The 24,613-nt window shown below is 37.1% G+C and overlaps 1 protein-coding gene across 4 annotated transcripts in view; it reads right to left on the bottom strand.

The window, feature by feature from the left end:
- AHI1 (Abelson helper integration site 1) overlaps positions 1-24,613 on the bottom strand; it is a 102,214-nt gene that overhangs the window by 4,527 nt on the left and 73,074 nt on the right. For 2 of the 4 annotated variants that reach the window (XM_050894626.1, XM_050894628.1), the window contains exons 20-24: positions 24,033-24,091; positions 18,519-18,584; positions 16,029-16,191; positions 14,468-14,568; positions 733-812 (exon numbers count right to left, since the gene is read on the bottom strand). In XM_050894626.1, coding sequence (XP_050750583.1) covers positions 733-812; positions 14,468-14,568; positions 16,029-16,191; positions 18,519-18,584; positions 24,033-24,091 — 469 coding nt within the window. The remainder of the gene's footprint in view (positions 1-732; positions 813-14,467; positions 14,569-16,028; positions 16,192-18,518; positions 18,585-24,032; positions 24,092-24,613) is intronic. The other 2 variants (XM_050894627.1, XM_050894629.1) reach the window with 2 other exon arrangements.

The following is a 24,613-nucleotide window of genomic DNA, read 5'->3' as shown; positions in this document are numbered from 1 at the left end:
CTAGATACAGCTGGAGATAGAAAATTAAGATTTAAAGATAAGTTAAAATTAGATATGTATCTGCATCTACACCATATAGGCATAGATTATTTATATGCGGAGCGGACCACTCTGGAAAATGATCAGTGAAATAACTGCTTAGATGACAGATACCTGTAATGGCAAACACAGGAAGTATTTTCAGATGTATTTTTTGAAGTATAAATGGTTGCAATAGCTAAAGATATTGTGGAAGCTCTTGTTCAAAATGTTGAGATCTTATCTGCTTACAGCTTTCACACAATGAACACATACAATTTTTAAAAAATGCAAGTGTCACAATCAAAGATGCTAGCTTGCATCTTCTCAGTGTGTGACAACCTTTTGCAACTTATATTAACTGATTTTTAGAAGGTGCAAAAATAGTTTGCAGTTTGTAGCAATAAAGCCTAATACATAGCTAAGGGATGCCACAGGGCAATCCCATATCCCTGAGTTTTGATTCTCATGTACATTATAGTCCTTGCTCTTTTTGGGGGAGAGAGTGTGCGTACGCATATGTATGTGTGTACACACATACAAACTGTTATTTCCTTCACATTTCAGGTGTGAAGTGCTTTTTTAATGACTATCCTAAAGCTAACTTCTTGTTTTGCTTGCTAAAACAAAATAACCCTTCCAACTTTTCTCACAGTTTTCTAACAGCAGTTGTAGAAATAACACTGCAAATTGTTTTAAGTATTTCTTGCTTACTGTGTTGCAGGTGAGTCTCTATCTGTGTCATGCTCCGAGCTCAATTTTAGGTCCCCTGACTTACTGATGACTGGTGACATCTGTAAAAGGGAAAAAAAAAAAAAAAAAAAAAAAGCAGGGAGGTAAAAAGACGACAGACAATGGGGCCAACACATGTACATAGAAAACCCACCAGCTTCCTGAATAAGGAGAGAATATACCTCGTTTGAAACAGAATGTCTATCAGCCATAAAATGTTAACTCCTATGTGGTTACAAACAAGGAAACAGTACCCTGCTTTTAAAAAAAAAAAAAAAAAAAAAAAAAAAAGACTTGCAAATAAAAGAGAGTTTTCAGGTATGTGTAGAAATGAGGTTACAAATCTGCTTGAAGTAAGCTTAAAATACACATGGTCTGTAAAGAATTAAGTTATTTCTGCTACTGCATGAGTAAAGAGAGAATGCTAAAAAGCCATCTTATTGCATAGTTTTAACAAGAGAAACCTGTCTATTTTTTAACCCTGCAAGTTTCAGTCAAAAACAGTTCAAATCACTCCAGGTTACTTTAATAATTCAGGGCTAAAACCAACCAACCAAACCAACCTGGAAGAGTTTAAGTAAATTCTCTAATTTCCAATGTAATTAGTGGGTCTCTGCAACTCGCTCCCTGTATAAACAAACCTGTTCTAATTCTAACAAGTCTCATACTTAATGCAAGAATTCCTGTAAGGAAATGTGAGTGCCCTTCCTGAGTTTACTTCAGGGACAGATTATTTTCTCTACCTTCTTCCAGGCTGTTCACAAATATCTGGTAACTACCCCTGTAGTTTCATTTTCATGGAGGGCGGAAGCCAACAGAACTGATAGGCCTTATGTCTCACTCAAAATTTGCTCTTCTGGAACCAGCCATACACTACACATCCAGCCAGGAACTTCAGGCCTCCAGAGCACCACAACCAAGGAGAAAAGCTGTGGAAAGCAGTGCAGCACACTGTAGGCTCAGACCTAGTATTACAATGCTGTCAGTGAAAAACTGTTGTGGATCTCTAGTTCAGGCTGACAGGACAGCTATGTTCTGTAAGTGTCTGTTTGGTATGGCATGCATGAAAGAAAAACCAGAAGTTATATCCAGGCAGGCACTGTGAGAGTGGGGACCAGTTCCTATGAAGACCTTGGAAAGCTGGAGAAAAAAGTCTCTTTCAGGATACCGGAGCCCTAGGCCAGAGAAGAGAGGGAGAGATTAGATCTGGTACTTCCCAAAAAATAAGATTTTTTTTTTTTTCAGGGAGTAAAGGAGAAGAATGGGCTTGAAACGAACTCAGCCCTCAAAACCTGGCCCACATTATGATTTTTGAAGACTATTAGTTAAATTTTGGATTCACAGCTAGCCTAAAGCAAAACCTACTACATTGTTTCTGAATTTCTCAAATATCCTTAGTGTTAAAAAGATCAGCCCATCCAGTTCTGCCAAGCACAGAGTACTCATCTGCTTGTAAGTAAGATGTTTAATGTTCTGCTATCAGCCTGAATTGCTCCAGGAAACAGCCAGTTACTGACATTACTGTCTCTAAAACTCCAGTTAAAAACGAGCAGTATTAGGAAGGGAGCATCATTCAGCAGCTCTGGAGTGCCTAACAACAATACAGCATCTAAAAAAAGTAACCACAAAGTCAACAAGAGGTTTCTGGAAGCAACAGAGAAGAAGAAAATCACAGTTCTTGACCCTCTAGTCTGCCAATTGTTCATTTCATTTTGTGTGACCTCACAGGCAAGGTATACCGTTCCTCCATATTTAACTTAAACAGAGAGAAAATAGAGAGTTGCTTCACAGCAGTTCTTTTTATCACTTAAGCATTAGTTTCGGTATTTTAAAATGGAACAAAAATACTTTTTTTTCAGACACTAAACTTATCCATCATAGATTTCAAAGCCCTAATTAATAAAACTTAACATTCCCCTGTCAAGTACTATTGTCCAATTTTAATTCAGGGTAAAGTGATGCACAGATGAAAATTGTCTTGGCACACACAAATGAAGACCACATTGGAACCAGAACCCATATCTCCCAAACCTCAGTTTTAGGCCTTGAACAGTTTAATTACTTTCTTAAACTGTAAATGGAATTAATTAAAAAACATCTAGTCAATGTTAGTAGTTGAATGAAATCTGAACTTTTTTGTCTTGGTCCTGCTCCCTAGTATTATTTTATTAGTTTAATATTATTTTTCTGCTGACTAAGAAGAAACAGGATCAAGCTCCCATTGACTTACTGAATTCATATAAGCACACTGCCCACAACAACCACGTTCAAACATTAGTCATTAGAATTAGTCTGCTGAAATAACATAGATTGCTGGATTAGTTTAGACAAAAGTCAGCCTTTTAGAATATAATAATGTAGCATTGGCGGGGCTAGGAAGAAAAATCTTCCACTTCACACACAAAATCCTTGTTAATACAGTAATAAACTTGAGACTAAGTCAATGGTAAAAGTAAACACAAAAGAAGGTGTCGTGGTTTAACCCCAGTCAGCAGCCAAGCACCACACAGCCGCTCCCTCACTCCCCGTTCCCCCGCCCCCCCCCTCGCTCCCAGTGGGATGGGGAGGAGAATCGGGAAAGAAGGTAGAACTTGTGGGTTGAGATAAGAACAGTTTAATAACTAAAGTAAAATATAATACTAACAATAATAATAATGAAATAATATAATAATAATAATAGTAATGAAAAGGAATATAACAAAAAAAAAAAGGAGGGGGGGAAGGAAAAAACCCCAGTGATGCACAATGCAATTGCTCACCACCCGCTGACTGATGCCCAAGCAGCGATCCGCCCCTCCCGGCCAACTCCCCCCTGTTTATATACTGGGCATGATGTTCCATGGTATGGAATATCCCTTTGGCTAGTTTGGGTCAGCTGTCCTGGCTATGCTCCCTCCCAGCTTCTTGCACACCTGCTTGCTGGCAGACCATGGGAAACTGGAAAATCCTTGGCTTAAGATAAGCGCTACTTAGCAACGACTAAAACATCAGAGTGTTATCAACATCATTCTCACACTAAATCCAAAACACAGCACCGTACCAGCTACTAAGAAGAGAGTTAACTCTGTCCCAGCCGAAACCAGGACAGAAGGAAATATAATGCCACCGATATGAAAATACAAGGGACTGCTGTAAAGGGAATGACTCTAAGTAATTAATACTTCCTTCAGCATTCATAACCTTGCGGTTCCTTGCCATACACAATCATGAATTCACTTCGCTTGCAGTCAAACCAAAATCTTTTTCTGAAAATCCTATGTGAATGATGTTGAACTAGGTTTTTTACCCTCCTTTTTGAGTAAATATAACAGAATCTCAACATTGTGCTAATACTATAATCAAATATGGACCTTTCCAAAGCAGTTTGGTAGAATTCCTTTAAGTGCCACTACAGAAGACTGACTTCTCTTATAAAAAATAGACTAAGTTTTCTAATACTTTCACATATCAAAACACGGAAAATTATCCTTGTTTTACAGTTAGAAGATTAAAGTATTCACTAAATTAAGCTGCCTAACTGAAGGTTCTTATGATCTGTTTTAAAAAAACCTACTCATCACATAGGCTTTCATGTATTCAACCACAACATTTCAGTATGGGTACCAAGGAAAGAAAAGCACACAATTAGAGACTATCTGGGAATAGCTGTGTTCACCTGACATGGCAACTAATGAGAGTTCCAAGGGTCTGTAGGGACAGACTCCCAATTCTCCAAAGTACAGTTGAAGTATGATACCTTTCTTACCTACAAGCTTTCAAGTATGTAATGAGGCAGGAACTAGATACTAGATCTTTTTGAAGCAGATCTCACTGCCACTACCTTCTCTTCCCCATCCCACATACTTTTGTGTTCCTCAGCCCACTCGCTGAACTACTTTTCGCATCCCAGTGATGTGAGTAAGCAGTAGCAGTACTGAAGGAAGAAGCAGGGTCAGCAGCAGATGCAAGAAGGCAGTGCAGGAGCTGGTGCAACAAGGGGATGAAGCAGCAGGAAGAGCACAGTGAATGAGTGGAAGCTGGGAAAACACGCAGGAGGTATGTGGCTAAGGAGGTAGTGGTAACACTTAGACACTGAGAATGCATCAAGAACATGCTAATGTAAGGAGCAAGCCACAGAATTCTAGAGCATGGAGGTTTTGAAGAGGCTGTTGATCTCCTTTCCCTGTTTCTAAACCTCTTGACCTCTTGTTATACATGGGAATATCTCACAGGAAGCTCCGAACAGCTCTGCACTATTGTCACTGTGTCTGTACTAAGATTCAGCAAACCTAGCATTGTAACAGATACAGTGTTAGCTATTAAATTCATCCAGATTGCAGAGCTTAAATATTAATACAGAATTATTAGGGCTCTTCTCCTTTAAAGAAAAAAAATTGATGTGTCAGATAATAATTACGAATATCTTGAACTTTTCTGTTCACAAGAGCAAATACTGAACACAGTACAAAATACAAGCCCTTTGTATAGTGCCACTAACGGTGTTCAATTTTGTTGCCAAATTCTAATTCTCCACCCTTTGATATAGCCCACCAGAAGGAGAGGAGAACATCAGTTCATATCAACTGTAGAAGCTTAGATTTTCTGAAGTTTCTTTTGCTTTGTTTACTAACATAAAAATAAAAATTGTAATAATCATAGAATTATAGAATGCTTTGGGTTGGAAGGGACCCTAAAGATCATCTAGTTCCAATCCCCCCTCCCATGGGCAGGGACACCTTCCACTAGACCAGGTTGCTCAAAGCCCCATCCAACCTGGCCTTGAACACTTCCAGGGAGGGCGCATCCACAACCTCTCTGGGCAACCTGTTCCCGTGCCTCACCACCCTCATAGTGAAGAATCTCTTCCTAATATGCAATCTAAATCTACGCTCTTTCAGTTTAAAGCCATTACCCCTTGTCCTGTCACTACATGCCCTTGTAAAAAGTCCCTCTCCAGCTTTCTTGTAGGCCCCCTTTAGGTCCTGGAAGGCTGCTGTAAGGTCTCCTCGGAGCCTTCTCTTCTCCAGGCTGAACAACCCCAACTCTCTCAGCCTGTCTTCACAGAAGACGTGCTCCAGCCCTCTGATCGTCTTTGTGGCCCTCCTCTGGACTCACTCCAACAGGTCTATGTCCTTCTTATGTTGGGGGCCCCAGAGCTGAACGCAGTACTCCAGGTGGGGTCTCACGAGAGCAGAGTAGAGGGGGAGAATCACCTCCCTCGACCTGCTGGTCACGCTTCTTTTGATGCAGCCCAGGATACGGTTGGCCTTCTGGGCTGCAAGCACACATTGCCGGGTCATGTTGAGCTTCTCGTCAACCAACACCCCCAAGTCCTTCTCCTCAGGGCTGCTCTCAATCCATTCTCTGCCCAGCCTGAATCTGTGCTTGGGATTGCCCTGACCCATGTGCAGGACCTTGCACTTGGCCTTGTGGAACTTCATGAGGTTCGCACGGGCCCACCTCTCAAGCCTGTCAAGCTCCCTCTGGATGGCATCCCTTCCCTCCAGCGTGTCAGTCGCACCACACAGATTGGTGTCATTGACAGGCTTGCTGAGGGTGCACTCAATCCCACCATCCATGTCGCCGACAAAGATGTTAAACAGCACCAGTCCCAATACTGACCCCTGAGGAACGCCACTCATCACTGGTCTCCACTCGGACATTGAGCGATAGACCACAGCTCTTTGAGTGCGACCATCCAGCCAATTCCTTATCCACTGAGTGGTCCATCCATCAAATCCATGTCTCTCCGATTTAGAGACAGGGATGTCGTGCAGGACAGTGTCAAATGCTTTGCACAACTCCAGGTAGATGACGTCAGTTGCTCTTCCCTTATCCACCAACATTGCAACCCCGTCGTAGAAGGCCACCAGATTTGTCAGGCACGATTTGCCTTTAGTGAAGCCATGGTGGCTGTCACCAATCACCTCCTGATTTTCCATGGGCCTTAGCATAGTTTCCAGGAGGATCTGCTCCATGATCTTGCTGGGCAGAGGGGTGAGACTGACTGGTCTCTAGTTCCCCTGGGTCTTTCTTTTTTCCCTTTTTAAAAATGGGGGTTATGTTTCCCCTTTTCCAGTCAGTGGGAACGTCACTGGACTGCCACAACTTCTCAAATATGATGGATAGCGGCTTAGCCACTTCATCCGCCAGTTCCCTCAGGACCTGCGGATGCATCTCATCAGGTCCCATGGACTTGTGCACCTTCAGATCCCTTAGATGGTCTTGAACCTGATCTTCTCCTATGGTGGGCGGTTCTTCATGTTCCAAGTCCCTGCCTTTGCCTTCTGTGACTTGGGCAGTGTGGCTGGAGCACTTGCTGGTGAAGACTGAGGTGAAAAACTCGTTGAGTACCTCAGCCTTCTCCATGTCCCGGGTAACCAGGTCTCCTGTTTCCTTCCGGAGAGGGCCCACATTTTCCCTAGTCTTCCTTTTATCAACTGATGTACCTATAGAAGCTCTTACAGAAGCTTAATAAAATATATACTTTCCTTTTCTAGATGACTTACTTGCTTTACAGCTCATTTGGCCTCAATTTTTTGATACTTAATATTGTCTCAGTGTTGCCACATAAGAAGCAACCAAGGCAAAATAATTAAAGGCTAAATATACAAAAGCATTTCAGTTCCTGATCCCTGCTGTAGAATCCACAGCAGTAAGTCAAGCACTAAACCATCTCTGTGCAACTTGTGGAAACAACCATATGTATCAGAACACAATTCATAGCAAAACCTGAAGCAGAGGTCATCTAAAGGAAATAGCAAGGACAAAGTCTCATCCGAAGTCTACATCTTTGGGAGTGCTTTCCTCTAGGCTATGGAGAGTTGTCACTAAGACTGATGGTCTGCAGAGGTTCTCTGACAGACTGAGGGGTAGATGGACAGAATGGAGTGGTGCAGGCAATCTGTTTAGGTGATTCAAGCCATGAAAGTAAATGTGCTTGCTCTATAGCCTACTCTGCACAGGGGAACTCTCCTATAGAAGGTGTTTCTACAGAACTTGATCTAATTAAAGATTCGTTGGATCACAGACAGCAAGAACCAACATGTCTCTGTCTTTTCAGACTAGTCTTTAGGACATTAAACTCAGTATTAAGTTTGTATTTTGTTTTCTATCACACAGTCCATGGATAAAAGATTTATAGCAACGTACTTAACTCCCCAGAACCATGTTGATGCCTCCTGTCAAAACTGTTCTAACGAGTCAGGTTTGGGAGAAATGCTGTGATACTACACCACACTCATCATTTTCTTTTCTGCTATTCTGTACTCCTCCACACATTTCCCCATTAAATGAACAACTGGCAGGGAGCTTTGCTAGTGGAATTACATATTTTTTTTTTGCCATGACCTTCCTATTTAAAATGCAGTTAACTTATAATTGCTTTTTTCCCCCCTCTTGAGTGTTTTTAAAGAACAAGCCTATCTAAATCAGATTCACCATATTGTAACCCTTATGTCTAACAGTATTAACTTAGCTGTGAGTATCTAGCAGAACTGTGGCTCTGCATACAACAGAGACATTGGCATGAATTCCTCTCTCTCCCATAACAAACAGCTGAACCACTGCAGTGTTTAGGACTAAGCCAACACTCACTAGCTTCTCCATCCATGAATGCTAGAGCAACGGGCAGAGAGGACTTTGCCTTGTCTAGGCTTTGAAACTGAAAAATCCTGGGCCTGTTCAGTAGTCATGGCTCAACACCGACAAATACTGCATCTCAGAAATCGAATCAACTAGATGACTATTTGAGGGACAGCAAAGAAAGAGGAGGAAGAGTGGAGACAAGATACTTCAGACTCAAGCAATATGGTTTAGAACAGCTGTTTTCAGTCTTGAAGTCTTGGCCTCTGGGAATTTATCTGTGGTCAGAGCTTTGCATTAAAATTTGCATAAAAATAGTTCAATCCTGTTCAGAAAGAGGCTATGAGGACCCAAAGAGAAAACAATGGGGACAGAGAGGTTAGCTTGCTCCTGAGAGCTATTTTAATAATATAAACGTCCCTCAATTTTTGGTTCTGCTTGACCAGTTCAGGGGCTCAGCCTGATTCTTCCTATCTTTAAACAGACCACTCACAGAAAATGACTATGGATGTCACTTCATCTTTTCTTTTTTCCCAATAGGTATTCATTTGCTTATAAACCAGATACCTTTTATTTCAATGACTCAAATAATACTATAGACACAGGTGCAAACATTTTTTGAGACAACACATTATGAACCACAGAGGTGGTTCTGGAGTTGAAAAAGAAAGAGCTACCAGCTTACAAATAAAGTAGCACCACACATGCTTAAGAGAGAGTAATTGAACAGTACAAACTGCATTTTAAAGGAAAACCAGAATATCTAAAAATAGGAAACTACAGAACTAAAAAGGTGAAATATATTAATGTCAGGTAACATTTAAGGAAAATGGTCTATTCCTCATAGATGGTACCATAGTAACATTTCCTTCAGAAGAAGGATTTCTTCAAGAACAATCAAAGTAATTACTATTTCAAAAGTAGGATTTGCAAAGATGTCTCTATTTTATAATGCCTATTTAACAGTTTATGTGGAAGACCACACAGCAGCTTTGCTGACTGATTCTAGAAAAACATAGTTTCTTTCAGCCCAGATGTCAATGCCTTTAGAGAGAGATCTGTAATCATATTAGGCACGAATGAAGGCCAGAATTATAAACTTCACTATAATACATTCTAATTCAATTGAATATCACATTTTTGTGGGTCTGCAATCTCTCTGAACCTTGAAAATGAACACATTTCATGACATGTTGAAAGTCTTCAGCTCTATTCACTGCAAGAGTTCCATCATATTAATTCTTTACTGTTTCCCTAATTAACATCACATCTTCCTAGTCCCTCCTCTTCCTAAAGGATAATCAGTCACTGAAGTGTTCCCCAGTAACCTGAAGAAAGGCACCATTAAAGGAGAAAATAGAAACAGCACAAACTATAAAATGAAAGTTGTTGATGAAACTAATAGAAAAATTTCTAGCTAGTATTTTTGGAAATATTTTTGAGCAAGTTTTCTATGCTTTTTAAATTTTTAGATCTAATAAATTTTGAGCCCACAAAACCACCCACATCGACAGAGCTCAAGCCCAGGGAAAAAGCATCAATTGCTTGGCAGGTTAGTTTCAGACACACTAGGCTAAGTGTTCACAAAGTCTGACAACAACCTACTCTAGGGGAAGAAGAGTGAGAACATGAATTATTTATGTAAACAGCGATAATCCCAAACTTTGTTTAAATGTACATGGAATCAAGTTTTGATGATCTCTGGGTTGATTATCCAAATTGTGCAATAATAACGTAGCTCTTGAAGGTAACTCTTTTGTTTTCAGGTTTATGACCTTTTTTTTTTTTTTTTTTTTACACCTTAACATAATTTTTCAAAGATAAATATACCAGAAAGAATATTTTTTTTTACACTTAATGGAAATTTTAAATTACTGTTTTGCCTATTACTACTTCCCACTATTCTCACATAACACAGAATTGAGTATTTAACATTCAGAATCCAATTAGATACATTTTATGTAGTGAGTGGTAGGCCATCTTAAATTATAAAACATATTCACAAGATTTTATAGACAGCAGAACATTTCTGGCCAAAAAAAAAAGACACTATTGACTTTGAAATGTCTCTGATTTGCCAAAATTTTGCAAAACCCAAATTCTGGTTTCTAACAGAACCCTGTCTGAATTCCTGTCTTTTCTGCTTTCATCTTAAGGAACCTGAAAACAGCACATTTACTGGAGCAGCCAGATGACAGGTCCGTCTCTATTTCTTGGGATTCTTCATCAGTGCAGTGAGAACTTCACTCCATGAAATTTCTATTGGCAGTTTAGATGTATGTTGTAATTAAAGATGATTATGACCTAATTTTGTGGCTCAGGAGTTAAGTAACTCATAAGGCAGGAAAACAAGGTTTGCATAAAATTATTATGTTATGAATGCAAAGCTGATGGTAGAACGCATTTTGAAAGCAAGTTCTTTGAACTACAACTTTTTTTTATTATTTGCAAAGATTAATATTGGATCTTGAGTATTACACCCTCTTCTAATGTTAATGATTCCATTTTATTCACTCATCATAAAATTCTGACGATTAGCTAGATATGCATTTATAATATCTGCAGTTGGAAAACTGTTTTTAATTAGACTATCTGGTATTCTCAGTAATTAAAACCATAGAAGTATTCTACATTTTAAGTGCCCTATTTAGTCTCATATGGTAGCAAAATCTTACGAGTAACTGCTATGATGATTTTCACAGTAACTGTGTTTTGCAGTCTTAACAGAGCTAAATATTTAAGTATTCCTCAAAAAAACCAGAAAGAACAATAGATATAGCAGACCTGGATATAACTAAGTATTTGGAAAAACAGGCTTGTGGCCAAAACCCAAACACAAGCAAAAAAATGAGTTATATTTTCCTGCTTGTGGTAACAACTTAAGCAACAACTTAATTATTTGACAAATATTTTTGGATTTAAGAAAAAAAAAAAAAGCTTCATTTTCTGCCAAAGCAAAAAAAAACCCCATAGGGTATTACAAAATAATGATTTTTCTTGTTTCCCATGTCAGCTCTTATACTGAAAAAAAATGAAAGGAATAGGAAGAAAAGTTGCTGTGTCACTGCTGCAACACAGGAACTGCCATAACCGATCAGCCCCCTCAGTGGTCTTAGCAGTTTTGTCTCAGAAGTATCTGGTATTGCCTAAAGCCAAAGCGCTGTAGAACTTTCCTTCATTATGACAAACAGCTGAATGACAATTTGTTTCTTCTATGCAGCACTCTGCAGCTTTTGTAAAACCATTACACTTCAAGGCATTGCAAGTCTTACACAGAGACTTGATTCATCATTTGATTCAACTCCATATCTTCTTGGTGATTTATACAGTGCTTATGTAACTTGAAATTATAAAAAAATCAGCCAGATTTGTGTTTCCCAGTCATTTAGATGCGTTTGGAATCTCAGCCATTACCTCAGCCTAAAATGCGTTATTAAAAAAATTAATCCCTGAGCGCATAAGTTTAATAGTGTCTTGTAGTAGCTAGGTTCACCAGATTAACTAAGCACAGCATAAACAAAGATTTCCTTCTACCAATATCAGATGCGTTCCATTCCAGCATAATGTTCCCTGATCTTGTTTAACAGCAGAAGGGAAAAAAAAAAAAGAAGGAAAAGAAAAAAGAGCGCATCCAATTCACCTCTTTACATCATGTATTATTTTATACACTCTCTTCACTGCTCATTCTTTGCTAGTTTAATCTTGTAAGTATATCCTCTTATACCATTTTTTCCAGGGCTTGTAAATGTTTCACTACTTTTCTCTGGACTCTTTATGATTTTGTAGTGCCCCTGGATGCTGTGCAAGATAAAAAGCAACATATTTGCTTGGTTTTGGATTGTTACTCAACACTTTATTCATTATGTCTTTTGAATATCTGTATGTACTACAAAATTCCAACTAATTATTAAATATGCAGTCAATTTAATTCAAAGTGCCAGTAGAATTAAAGAGTATTTTGATGAAATATTACTGTGTTACTAAAAAAGTGCTACTAGTAATACAAAAACTATTGTTAGAAAAATATGTCAACCATAGACACTTGAGAAAATATAAGCGATCAAAACTAATCAAACGTTACTTCTCACAAAGTTGAATAATAAATACTGGTTGTAAATGTTAGTAACATTAGTTAGTGCACATAAAAGTATTTTGATCCAGTAAATCAACTAGATTCCTACTAGATTAAAACAGGAAAAAAAGATGTGGATAAAAATGATCAAGTCTTTAATGACAATAAGTATCTCAGCACTTCTCCCTCTTCTAATCGGGGTATGAGTGAAACTGGGTGAGTATAGCCACACATTCCTTCTGGGATACCTTCCTTGCCTCCAGCAATGTAGAGAACAGATAAAAGAAATCTTCATGCTTTCCAGTAATGTTGTAATTTTTCCTATATTTGTTCCAGTCTGCCTTTACAGGAGTATCTATAAGTAATGCACCCTTGTCTTCCTTGGACAATGGTTTGGCTATGAGTTTCTCAGCTACAAAGAGGTAAAAGATACTTCAGATTAATTATTACTCCTCGGTGTAGTGATTAACTCCGTTTTTCAAGTAGAGTTAGAAACAAAACACTTAGTAACTTGATTTATTGCAGTTGGCTTCAACAAGACAGCTGGCTTCAACAAGACTGCCAAGTGAGTAATCTGTACTCAATAATTTATTAAATGCTACCTCTCTCTCTATTCACCTATTAAAAACAAGAGCTACACAAAAAAGGTTAATAGAAGTAGCTTCGAGTGTTTTAACCTTGAATATTGCAATATATATTATGCAGCAAAGATTAGATAAATAATCTGAAAAAAGAAAAAATTGTAACTAAGCAACACAGCATATGTTTTGAGTCTTGCAAATCAGATGCAAAATATTAGATTCAATTTTAGAAAAGTACATTGAAAAGTCAAGTCATTTGAAAGAAATCTGAACAAAAGCCACTTTTAAAGGAGTTATGTTAGTACCATTTGACTAAATGAATAGCTGTGGAAAGCACACTTAAGGATACAAACATTTTGGAATAAAAAAATTCTTAAGTTCTAACAGTTACTGAACTAATTTCTATTATTTTTTTTTGCTTACAAAGTATCCCATGTTTTAAGACAATCATTAGTCTTACTTCAGAGAAGGGGAACATAAGCTATGCAAAGTTTCTAATCTCTGTTTGTCTGGAGAAGTGAGAGTCATTTGGCCTGCTCTGTACATAGCAGTATCTCTAAAGATCTGAAAAAAATAAAATAAAAATCAAACCCCTATTTTTTTCCTTGACTAAAAACTGGCTGCTGTTTCTTTGTTCTTCTGTACATACTGTATTCTGACTGCTAACTAAAATCACAGAAACAGGAATGCTTCTGCGTACAATATAGCATGTGATATGTAAACAACAACATAATGCCATATGCAATTGCAACCTAATACACGTATATGGTGGGAGTGGAGAGATATTAGATATAGTCAAGATAAAAGCCTTTCTGTCCTTTGCTCCTCCAAACTATGAAGTCTCTACAGTCCACCCTCCTGAGCAACCTACAGGATAGGTGCAGTCATTCACATCAGAGAACCATCAGCAGCTTTTAAACAGAAACATCCATTGACAAGTAAGCACATTTAGATGCAGCACACCTCCTGGTCTGGTAATAAGGCTTTATGATCACACTGTATATCTTTAATTAGGATATTATTACACGGACTGAAAAACTCTCAAGAGAAAAACATCACAGCTTTTTCCTGAGCAACCTGATAGATAAGGAAATTTCATGGCAGAAAATTTAAAGAATCTGTGGGCAGTGCATATTCCAAGAATGACAGTCAAGTGCCTGAAAGTATGTCAGGTTTTGATAAATCCACATTGTTTCTTCAACTGTTATTTACATCAGGTAGCTGTGAGAGATACTTCTGTAAACCTTGGAGTCAATGGGAGATTTGCTACTCATTACAATGGTGCAAAAGTAGGCAGAATATTTAATTGCCACATGATGGAACAGCTGGTTCCACACAAGACAAACGTTAGACATCTCCTGAAAATCTACCTGCTTGCCTGCAATGAGGTCTACACATAAGAAATTTTTCCAAAAAGGATCGAAAATTGATACAGTCCACCTGGCACACAAAAGGCATACTTTATCACTACTTACAGAATCCTTCCTTCTCAAATTATTACCTTATGTAGTGTTGGAGAACCTTCCTCTGCTTCTTCTGGTCCTTCACGTAGGAGACGAGCAGAATCTGGTACTAATCCTGAAGGTTGTTCTTCATATTCTTCTGAAAACAGGATCCATAATTCACCATTATGAGAGCCATGAAAGAATTATGAAAGTATCTATTTTATGTGAACAACCATGACATTATGATCTAGCCAAAAATGGGATGTGAACTGAAACAGGTCAAAAATGTTTGAAGCCAAATTTTGTATGAGAATTTATCAAAATTTGCCCATTAACTTTTATTTATATTAGTAAGCTTAGATTTAGATGTGATTTATATATAGGTAATTTATATAGGTAATTATATAAAATAAAAACAATCAAACATTTATATGAGTAAGAACAAAGTCCATACTGACAGCAATGCAGCTGATATTTAACAAATGTATCATATGCATTTCTTTTGATTCAGTAAGATGGTCACCAACTTAAATAACAAATTATATACCAGGGGTTTTTTGCACAGTTGGACAACTGCCTCAAAAATTTTTCTTCAGGCCATCACTGAAGACTCTTCCTACAGAATGCTCTCTGGCTTATTTTGCAAGGAAGAAAGGAAGGAGAAAATCCACAGGATGTGCAAGGGGAGGACAAAGGGGAAGGGCAGTAGTTAAGCTAACTTTAATTATCATCATAAAGTTAGCACAGTGTTATGTCTAAGTTTTTTTTAGGAAAGAGGCATAAATACTAGACTTCACTTGAAAGACAGAGGGAGGAACTAAAAAGTGGGGGAAAACATCTTGAGAAATGTTGGGTTAAAAGATTTCTAAACACCAGTATAACTGATAGTTCGATAGTTTAGGACGGCAAATGAATTTCTTGTAGCATGCAAACACACACTATGTCCATAAGCTGAATACTAACAACTGTCAGGACACTGAGGATCTTTACATCAGTTGACTCAGTAGGATGCTTACTATATTATTTATTCAGATTAATTTAGGTTTGTCTGTATTAGTTTAATCAAAACTGGTTTAATGACAAGGACCTGGTAGCAAGTTCAGTGCTCAGATATGAGATTTAACCATTACCGTTCTTTTAAAATTTCATACTGAAATCCACTTATTTGGGAACTGAGCATTCTCCATTAGAGTAGGGGGAAAATCAAGAGGTTTTTACAAAAGTAACTGGTTAGATCTAACAGGGATTGCCTAAGAAAAACCTAAGATGTCTGTGAAATGCTTTGATGTGTCCTAAAACATTGCCAAGATAGGGCATGAACCAGGTGGCTATATGTAAGAAGAGACAAGGAATCAATCCAGTTGACTGATAATTAAGCCAGTACTATACAAGCTGGAATGTTTAACTAAGTGGCAATACCCTCCTAAGTCAGGTATGTCAACTTGCTAAGTGGTTAACTAACTTTATACAATTTCTGCATCACAATAAGTCATCATTATGCCATCTGTGTGCTATATAAATTCGTATCTTCAGAACAATAAGCAGTACAGCATGGTAAAATCTTGGACCATCAGTTAAACCCACACCGGTATACCAGGAAGACAGCAGTAAACTTACTTTCACCAGCCACATAATTAGCTGGAAAATAGCCTTGCTGTCCATTTGCTAGGCTGCCAAACCACCAGTTATCATTATCTTTGTATAACACTTGGATAATGTCACTGCGATGCATGGTTAGCTCATCTGATCGATGCGCTGTGTAGTCATAAAGAGCCACTACCTAAAAGAGAGATAAGAGCACCACAGCTTTATCACAACCATGCCACAGAGAAAAAAGCGCAACATTCACTTCCTCTTGCAGAAAAGCAGCTGAAACCAAAGCTGCACTTTGGTAAAAGCTGAGGCTGTCTCAAGTTTTGCTAATGGGATCAGGGGTGGTGGGAAAGCAGCAGGAGAGGCAAGATAAAGGACTGTGGGATTGTAGAAATGGTTAAGAACATTCAATTCACTAAGATTAGCTTCAAAACAGCAGCTGTTAGTTTTATAAGCAATTTACTTGTGAAGCAAATGAAAAAAAAAAAAACTTCATACATTCACTTTCTCAGAATTGTTACACCACCTTCAGATCCCATTCTGTGTGTGCTCATGAAGCATATGTGTTCGAATAAATATTTCAATAGTATGACAGTTTTACTGAAGGAAAAATTTAGTACAAAAATATCATTGCAAAGTTTTCCTTTGATCACTCCGCTTTTTCTTTTTTTTGTTTAGGAATAAGGATTTGCATGTACAATTTCATAAATATCTGCCAAAAAATGTTTATATTCCATTTCACATAATAAATCCATTTGCCAGTGAAACACAGTGCATCTGTACTTTTCTGGAAAAAAGTACTAATAGTGGTCAGCACCATGCATACTATATAGAATACATTACCAGAAGCCTGCTTTCTACCCTGAATATGAAAATATCAAGTATAATTTCTTATTAATTTCCTATGCCCTATGAACAAAAATCTGTCCTGATGAATTCAGAGCAGAAAAGACTGAAAAGAAAACAAGTGAACTGAAAGAATAAGGGAATTGCTCACTTCCCTCATCATAAGTGAAGAGCAAAATTATGACCTATTTTACACAAAGAACACTGCTTCCCTACATATAATCTTCACCTCAGATTCCTGTACAAAATTCTAAGTAAAGAGGTCAGAAACAGAGATCATTAGGAGTGATACGAGGTTATAGGGGATTGAAGGAGATGGCAAAGTTATTATGAAGATAGGGCTTTGGAGAAAAAACTTCCTTTTTTATTACTCATGCATGCATTTAAATCCTAAGACTACTGAACTGCGCAGTGCTTTTTGTCTTTGTATTTCTGAGTAAGATCACCTGTGAGTTATGTGTGTAAAAACATAGCCAATGTCACTTGTATTTTCATAATTCCATGTCACCAATTAAACAGATTAAAGCAGTTACAAATGAGAAAATATGGAAATGATTCTACCATTGTAAATTCTATGTGGTAATTTGTGAGCTGGTCAGCATCAAAGGATTAGTATCAGCATAGTTCTCAATAGACAGGAAATTTATCTAAATATACATTCAGTAATCCTGAACTTACATAAAGAAGCTAAACAATGAAATATCCTTTATCTTAACTCTCCTCCCTGCATTCGGAAAGCTAATACAATATTACAGGTGATGTTGACAATATAGAAATATGAACTATAGAATAGAATCAAACTAAAACACACTAATGAGCACCATAGAGAAACAGTACAGAACTGGAAGCTTGCATGATCATGTCCAGTAAGGGGTGCTCTAAGAGGTCCACTTCTGTTAAGTGACAACGGTTTCCTTAGCAATAGTACTATGAAAATCATGAGGTCACTTAAGGTTAAAAAAAAAGGGGGGGGGATGTAACACTAATAACTTGGCAGCATGAAAAACAATGAAAGGCAGAGCAACAAATACTTCTTTTTGCAGTGTCTTCTGTAAGATAGTTCTGGTGTAGATTTTTTGTTTTTTGGAAAAAATTACAAAAATTCAGTAACATGGAAACACTGCCAACAGACAGTTCAAACCAATCAAGCAAGTCCCACTGTCTCCCAGAAACAAAAAATTAAAATACCAATGTGTCCTGTAATAGAACTGGTTTAGCAAGCCTGACAATTTAAACGAAATGTGGAAATTGTCATTATATTCTCTGGACACATATGATCAGAAAATGACCACAAGGGGATACAGGAAATGCACCTCAGGACCAAAGAAGAATGTAAAACACTCATAATTATGCCCAAAGCAATGGAATTTCTTCTGGTGTGATATTCAGACATTTGTTAAGTTCTATCTGGGTCCAAGTTCAAGTAAAAAAAAAAAAAAACCAAACCAACTATATTCATCAAAATTTTACAAAATTATTTTTCAAGAGTGATATAGAAACAGCAGTAATGTGGTTAAGCTGGTTATGAACAAGTATGTAAGAATTACAAAATCTAGGGTAGCAAAAAAAATCCTTGGGATCATGCTAAAAAAAAAGAATGTGCTTTCAAAAGCACAGATACAGTGTAACAGGTATAGAAGATACTGCAAAAAATTACATAATACTTACTGTTTCTTGCCCGAGTGGACAACTGCTTCCTCCTCTCACCCCCAGTGCAGTCAGGCAGTCATCATTCTAGAAGAAGAAATTATTTTAAAACTTTAATATGAAGTATTTTGATAAACTATAATTTTGAGTATTCATGTCTACTGTAAAATTGTAAGAATTATGTGTAATAAAATGCATTTTTTAAAAAAGAAAAAGCAGAAGTGATGTTAAGCAACACTGAATAATATTGGCTATGTAGAGATTTAGAAAAAGATATTAAGTTTTTCAAGTATGTACACTACACTAAAGGCAACATAGAGGAAGACAGAGGATTGATGACTATGCAGTCTAAGCTTCTTTGCATTGCAAACACTACAGTAGATGTTTAAGAAATTGTTGCAGTGAACTTTACCTCTGAACCAGTATGCAAAAGATGTCACTTTCATATAATGGAGAATTTCAGGTTCGTCTTAATAACCAATATTTACCATTTAATTCTAATTGGTCTATCTTTACTACTTACTCTTCAGGCTTCCAAGGAACTCAAGGGAATAGCAGGTATATAATGCAATAATTAGGATGTGCCTGTACCTACAAAATTTGATTTCTGTCAAACAATAGAATTCTTCAGTTGAAAGAAGATTTAAAACAGAAAAATAATGAAAATTAGCAGAGGAACAACAAATTAGAACAAAGGAAGAGATGGAAGTCCCTTGCTGGTGGTTACTTAATTTTTTCAATGGCCTATTTTCACAACGGGGAAACCAGTTTCCCCTAGATTGTGTGCATCAAAGGATACAAACTACAATACAGAATAGAACTATTACACAACAATTACTATATTTTAGAAGAGAAGAATCAAATGTGAGCTTTGTGAAGTAAACAACATTTCCACTCATAACAGATTGTACCACATAATAAACAACATTTAAATTTGAGAATTTCTATCCAACATACTTCACCTTTTTCATATTTTACAGCCCCTCCTTTAACTGTCTTTTGCATGAACTTCTTTCTCTTCTCTTGCTTTTTTAAAACTTATATCTAAAATGTATTACTCCTGTTGTTTTTTTTTTCTTTTTTTTTTTTTTTCAATAGAGTGATCCAAGGAACATCATTACTGCAACCCTCAGCAGAATACATGGCACTCTCTGTAACAGAGATTCTTGCCCTCAATGTTGTTTTCCTAACTTAGCTAGGCTTATCCCATATGGGAAAGAAATCACTGACTATCCTGAACACAGAGATTCCATTCAGTCTCCAGATTGTTTCAGTATTGCCACTGTAGTTACAGACACACGCAGTACATAGAGATGAACACAGTATAAAAGCGAACAGTTGCACTCGGTTCTTATCATCTACCAGAACATCTAAGCCTACCACCTAAAGAGTTCTGAATAATTATGTACATACACAGAGGGGAAAAAAAAAAGTGTAACTGCCTGATTTGATAAACAAATTTTGAACAAAGACCGGTGGAGCTGCAGTTCAGAGTACGTGGCTTGTTCAGTGGTCTACTGGTAGTTAGCACTGCCTTACAGGTTTCAGCTAATTCTCATTTTCCATTCTCAAGGTTAAGAGAACTGTGCAGGCAATGTGCTTAGCCTGTGGGATGGGAGTGCCTCCTGTTGCTCAAAAATGATTCATCAGAATTATTAGCAGTATTATTTAGGTATCTAGTTCAGGTACTCATATTGCCCCATTATTGTGTCTCAATCTGTCTCTCTCTCTTTTTAATGAAGTATTTATGCGCTCTCAAACACTCAACGTAAGAAGAGCTTGAAGAGAGAGAGCTGTTTGGAAATAACAAGCTAAAATCCATGAGTCATCCTGAGACTATGTTGAACGTTCTCAGACACTGCGTTAAACTTTTAAGGCAACAACAATCCAAAGAGTTTCCTCTTAAAGAGATACTCCGAGTATGTCACGGGCTGCACACACACCCTACCTCCAGCAGGACAGCTGAACTGCCACAGCTGCCTACCACAAATGTAGCTACTGCAAGGCAGCAGAGCTGCCTCTGGCGTGCCATGCCATTTCTCAAATACTGCCAACTACCAGTTACACTGCAAGTAACACCCAGCAAAAACTACTGGCCTTTCAGTTTAGAAACACCATTTTTTTATGTTGTGTCACAAGATTAAGCCACATTTTCAGGATTCCAAAAAGCAACAGACATACTGAAGTGTATGAATACATCATTCTTAATATTAATGTCTCCTTTTTTTAATGCAAGACGGAAACTAGTTAATCCTTTTCTTGTATTGGAACAGACGTGGGGCTATAGTTATGTTCTGAGGAGCTGGTCTTTTTGGGAGGCAGACCATCTGTGAGAAACAGGAACAAAACGCTTGCTGAAAAAGCCTACTGTGTCACACTGACTTTGGTTGAAGAAAGCTGTTAGGAGCTTTCAGCATAAGGAACATCCTCAGAAGAAGATAAATAGATCCAGCAGTTGATGCAGAGTTCTAGACCATGGAGCATCACACCGGTTATCCATGACTAACCCACTTAGCCTTATTTCTAACACAAAACCAAACAATGTTTGAAGACACTAATACAAAAGAGAGCATTGCATGTAAGAGTAAACTGATAAATAAGTTGCTGTATCAGATGTCACTGATTCCTGATAATAGCACTAATTAAAATGTTTATGGCTTCTTTTTAATTGGGCAGTTTCAGTGATTGTGGTAATGGAGATTTTGCTTTTATTCATGCAGATGTATAGTGGTGAACAGGATTTGGGCATTAGATAGCATTCATTCCCTTAGGAGAAGCAGCACTGAGTAAGAACAAGTGATGTGTTATTACTGCCTTTTCTGTAAAAAATTTAGCATTTCATTTCTATTACTGAACAAATATATTTCAAATACCATAATACCAAAGTTTAAAGAAAAAAATATGGAAAAATGTAAAGTCTACTGGTGGCTTCATATGCTTCTTCCTTATATGTAAACACATTCTTCATTGTAACTGAAGAAACATACAGATGAAGTCCCACTTCTAATTAGTCATTAACTCTTAATAACTACACTTGGCAAATAAGCTTTTCTAAGATTAATCTTAGGCAGACACTACACATACTGGGGTGAATCCCAGTGTGTGTGCATACAGGGCCAAAGCCACTCTCCCTCCTTTTCCTGTTAAGAGTGACAGACTCAGTGACATGAAGAAGGACAAACATCTATTTCTTGGATGCTCCACAGTGCCACTGCTTCTCTCCACTCCACCTCCCTATACCTGCTATCTGCCAGAATGGAAGAGAAACTGTGAGTGTTACTTGTGCAAACACTCCAGTAAAGACACAGGGAATGAGTGTTAAAGCTTCTCTTGTCTGTTCAGTAAATCTGTGCCTCAGTGTGCAATAGCCAGGTTCTGAGACTGTTACCTTTTGGGGTTTATTTTGTTGTCATCGTTTTTGTTTTATGGTGGCTTGTTTATGTTTTTTTTTTTTAAAGACGACAAAATAAGAAATGAACTTATAGTGCTCAAAAAACCCACGACTGGCTTAAAAGTGAGATAATATTTAAAACATTTAAAAATTTTACAGAATCAATCTGAGCTTTTACAGTTGCTCCATTGTTTTCATTTTTGCTTATGAATCCAAGGGTTAGAAATTTACTTAATCCTCTCCTTCCCTAAGAATGTCAAGCAATCTCTTTACCCCAGTAATTGAAGTTTTAAATGAAACGCTAAATAAGCTGAGACTTAGTGTAAAATAATTGAATATTGTTAGCATGGTCATATTTCTCCTCTTGTTCTCTGGTCCAATTGTCAACACACTCCTAGCTCAGGACACCTAACTGTGTAAATTTAGTCTATGGGAAACATAAGTACAAAAACAGTATTAATAGCTAAATTAAAACGATTCTAAAAGTATTAAGTGCTAAGAATAATGTACTCTTCTTTCGTCTTAATTAATCTGTCTGTAGACACTGTAAAGTTACTTCCTTAGGCTTGAGATGACTACAATCCTTATTTGATTACAGCCCTTCAATATTTAATAAGCATGGGAATCTATAATCTGCCTAGAGGAAAAAAAACCCAAAACTGTGCCAGGCTGCACTTTATTGAAAGCTGTAATGTACAAACAGAAAACAGAAATGCAAACACAGCTGCTGCAGTAAAGCCTACAGGGATTAAAAAAAAAAAAAAAAAAAAAAAAAAAAAAAAAGCAAAAAAGATCAATTCAGAAGCATGTGAAATACTCCAGCTCCTGAAATTATTCAAAACCTCTTCAACTATTTTGTCATTTGTAAATATGCTACTTTGTTGATATAAATTACTCAGTTTACCTGCACTTATAAGATATATATCACTGCATTTATAACAGAAAAAGTAACAAAAATATTTAAAACCTTAATTTAACCCTCTCAGAAAGATATATTTTAAATTAGCTGCTATTTAGTATTTCCCAAAACAGTTGATCCTGTAAATGTTTATAGAGCTTGCTGTGATGGAGAACAGTAAAATACTGATTGAACAATTTATATTTTTTCCTAAAAATTACATATTGATGGCTAAAAAAATTGAAAATGTGAACACAAGAACCATTTAGCCACTGACAACACAGCAATGTAAAACCGTACTTTCAAAATTTCTTGGTGAATGCTATGTATCTTACAAGCCTTCCACAACTCTATTAATAAATTCTGTTAAATAAGGTAGGTCCAAAAAAACCCCAAACCAACCCAAACCAAAACCCCAAATACAAACAGTAAAACAGCTATAAATCATCCAAGTTAATTTATGTCTGCTTCTAACATTTCTCTGAAAAATTACAATTAGCATGCAACTAAGACAGAATATTAAATCATGGCATTCTGTCCATGAGTGCAGCAGGATGAACATCTCCAGTGCAACAGGCCCAGCTTTCTAGAGTGACACATACGTTCAGTATTCAGAAGCACCACTTGTTCTTCCGTCACTAGTCTCTCCATACGTTTGTGTTTAATCCAGGTTTATCAAGTGTATGGTTGGAACTAATGGCATTTACAGATTCTGTTGAATTTTTACTATGGTGATCAGGAAACCAGAAATAAAGAAAGGAACAAATATAATATACTAGAAGTTTCCAAATCAATATTTGACAGAGAAGCAATTAAATAAACAGAGGATAGCTGTGATTTCACTTGTTACAAAAAGGTGAAGTATGAGTAAACAATGAAAACATCGTGCTGCAAATAGGATTCAATTTCAAGTTATTGTTCCACCTTTCTCTCGCTACTTAGCAATGCCTGTATTCTTCGTAATAATAAAAAAACACAGGATTGTGAATTTAGCTTGTTTATTTCTAAACAACAAAAAGTAAATAATGAAAAAATATAAAGCTTTTAATTTGCAGATATCTGATCTTGCTACCAGCTGGCTGCAGCAAGAGCTTATTTGCCCATGTAGACAATTTGCTTGAAGATGCCTCTTTTGTGAATAAAGACAGGATAAAAAAAAAAAACTCTCTACAATAAGAACTTGTGAATAATGACATTTTAGAGTTAAATGTCATTTTTAAAAAAATGCAAAGATAGAATTCCTTACCGTCTGTAGTCTACCCAATAGTGTTCGGCTAAGAGGATTTCCTACTGGGCTGAAACACCCTGTGAAAAGAAAAGGCTGTGAATTTTCTGCTTGTTATCCTTTTCCATCGAATAAACCATTTTATTTTAAAATCATTATGTTAGCAGGATATGTTTGACAAAATTCTAATGAAAAGCAGCAGCATCTTTCAGTCACAACTATGCATCCTTCAGTCAGGAACAGTTGGAGGGTTTATTTAACTAACAGACCTGACACAAGGTCAACTAATCCAATATTACCATTCAAATGATTTGGAGAAATAGCTCAAGCTATGTCCACATGCCACCTCGTGCTCAAAGCTGACACTATTATCTAGGCTGTATTGCTTTTCTCTTCATTGAATTTCTGAGTAATGCATACAAAGTTTTCCAACAGCAATGATCACAAAAACTCCCAAAGGAATTACTTCCTTATTTTATCTGAAAGAATAACTATGCCTATTCAGTAGCTCCCTTTGATCATCTGAGTTCCTATCACAACACATCTTGCTGTTTATTTTATTCACTCTCTACATAGTGCATTTGAACAAGTACTTGTAAATT

This window comes from Gymnogyps californianus, chromosome 3 (assembly GCF_018139145.2).
Source record: "Gymnogyps californianus isolate 813 chromosome 3, ASM1813914v2, whole genome shotgun sequence".
In the NCBI taxonomy this organism is placed as follows: domain Eukaryota; kingdom Metazoa; phylum Chordata; class Aves; order Accipitriformes; family Cathartidae; genus Gymnogyps; species Gymnogyps californianus.
This window is presented reverse-complemented; position numbering and strand designations above follow the sequence as displayed.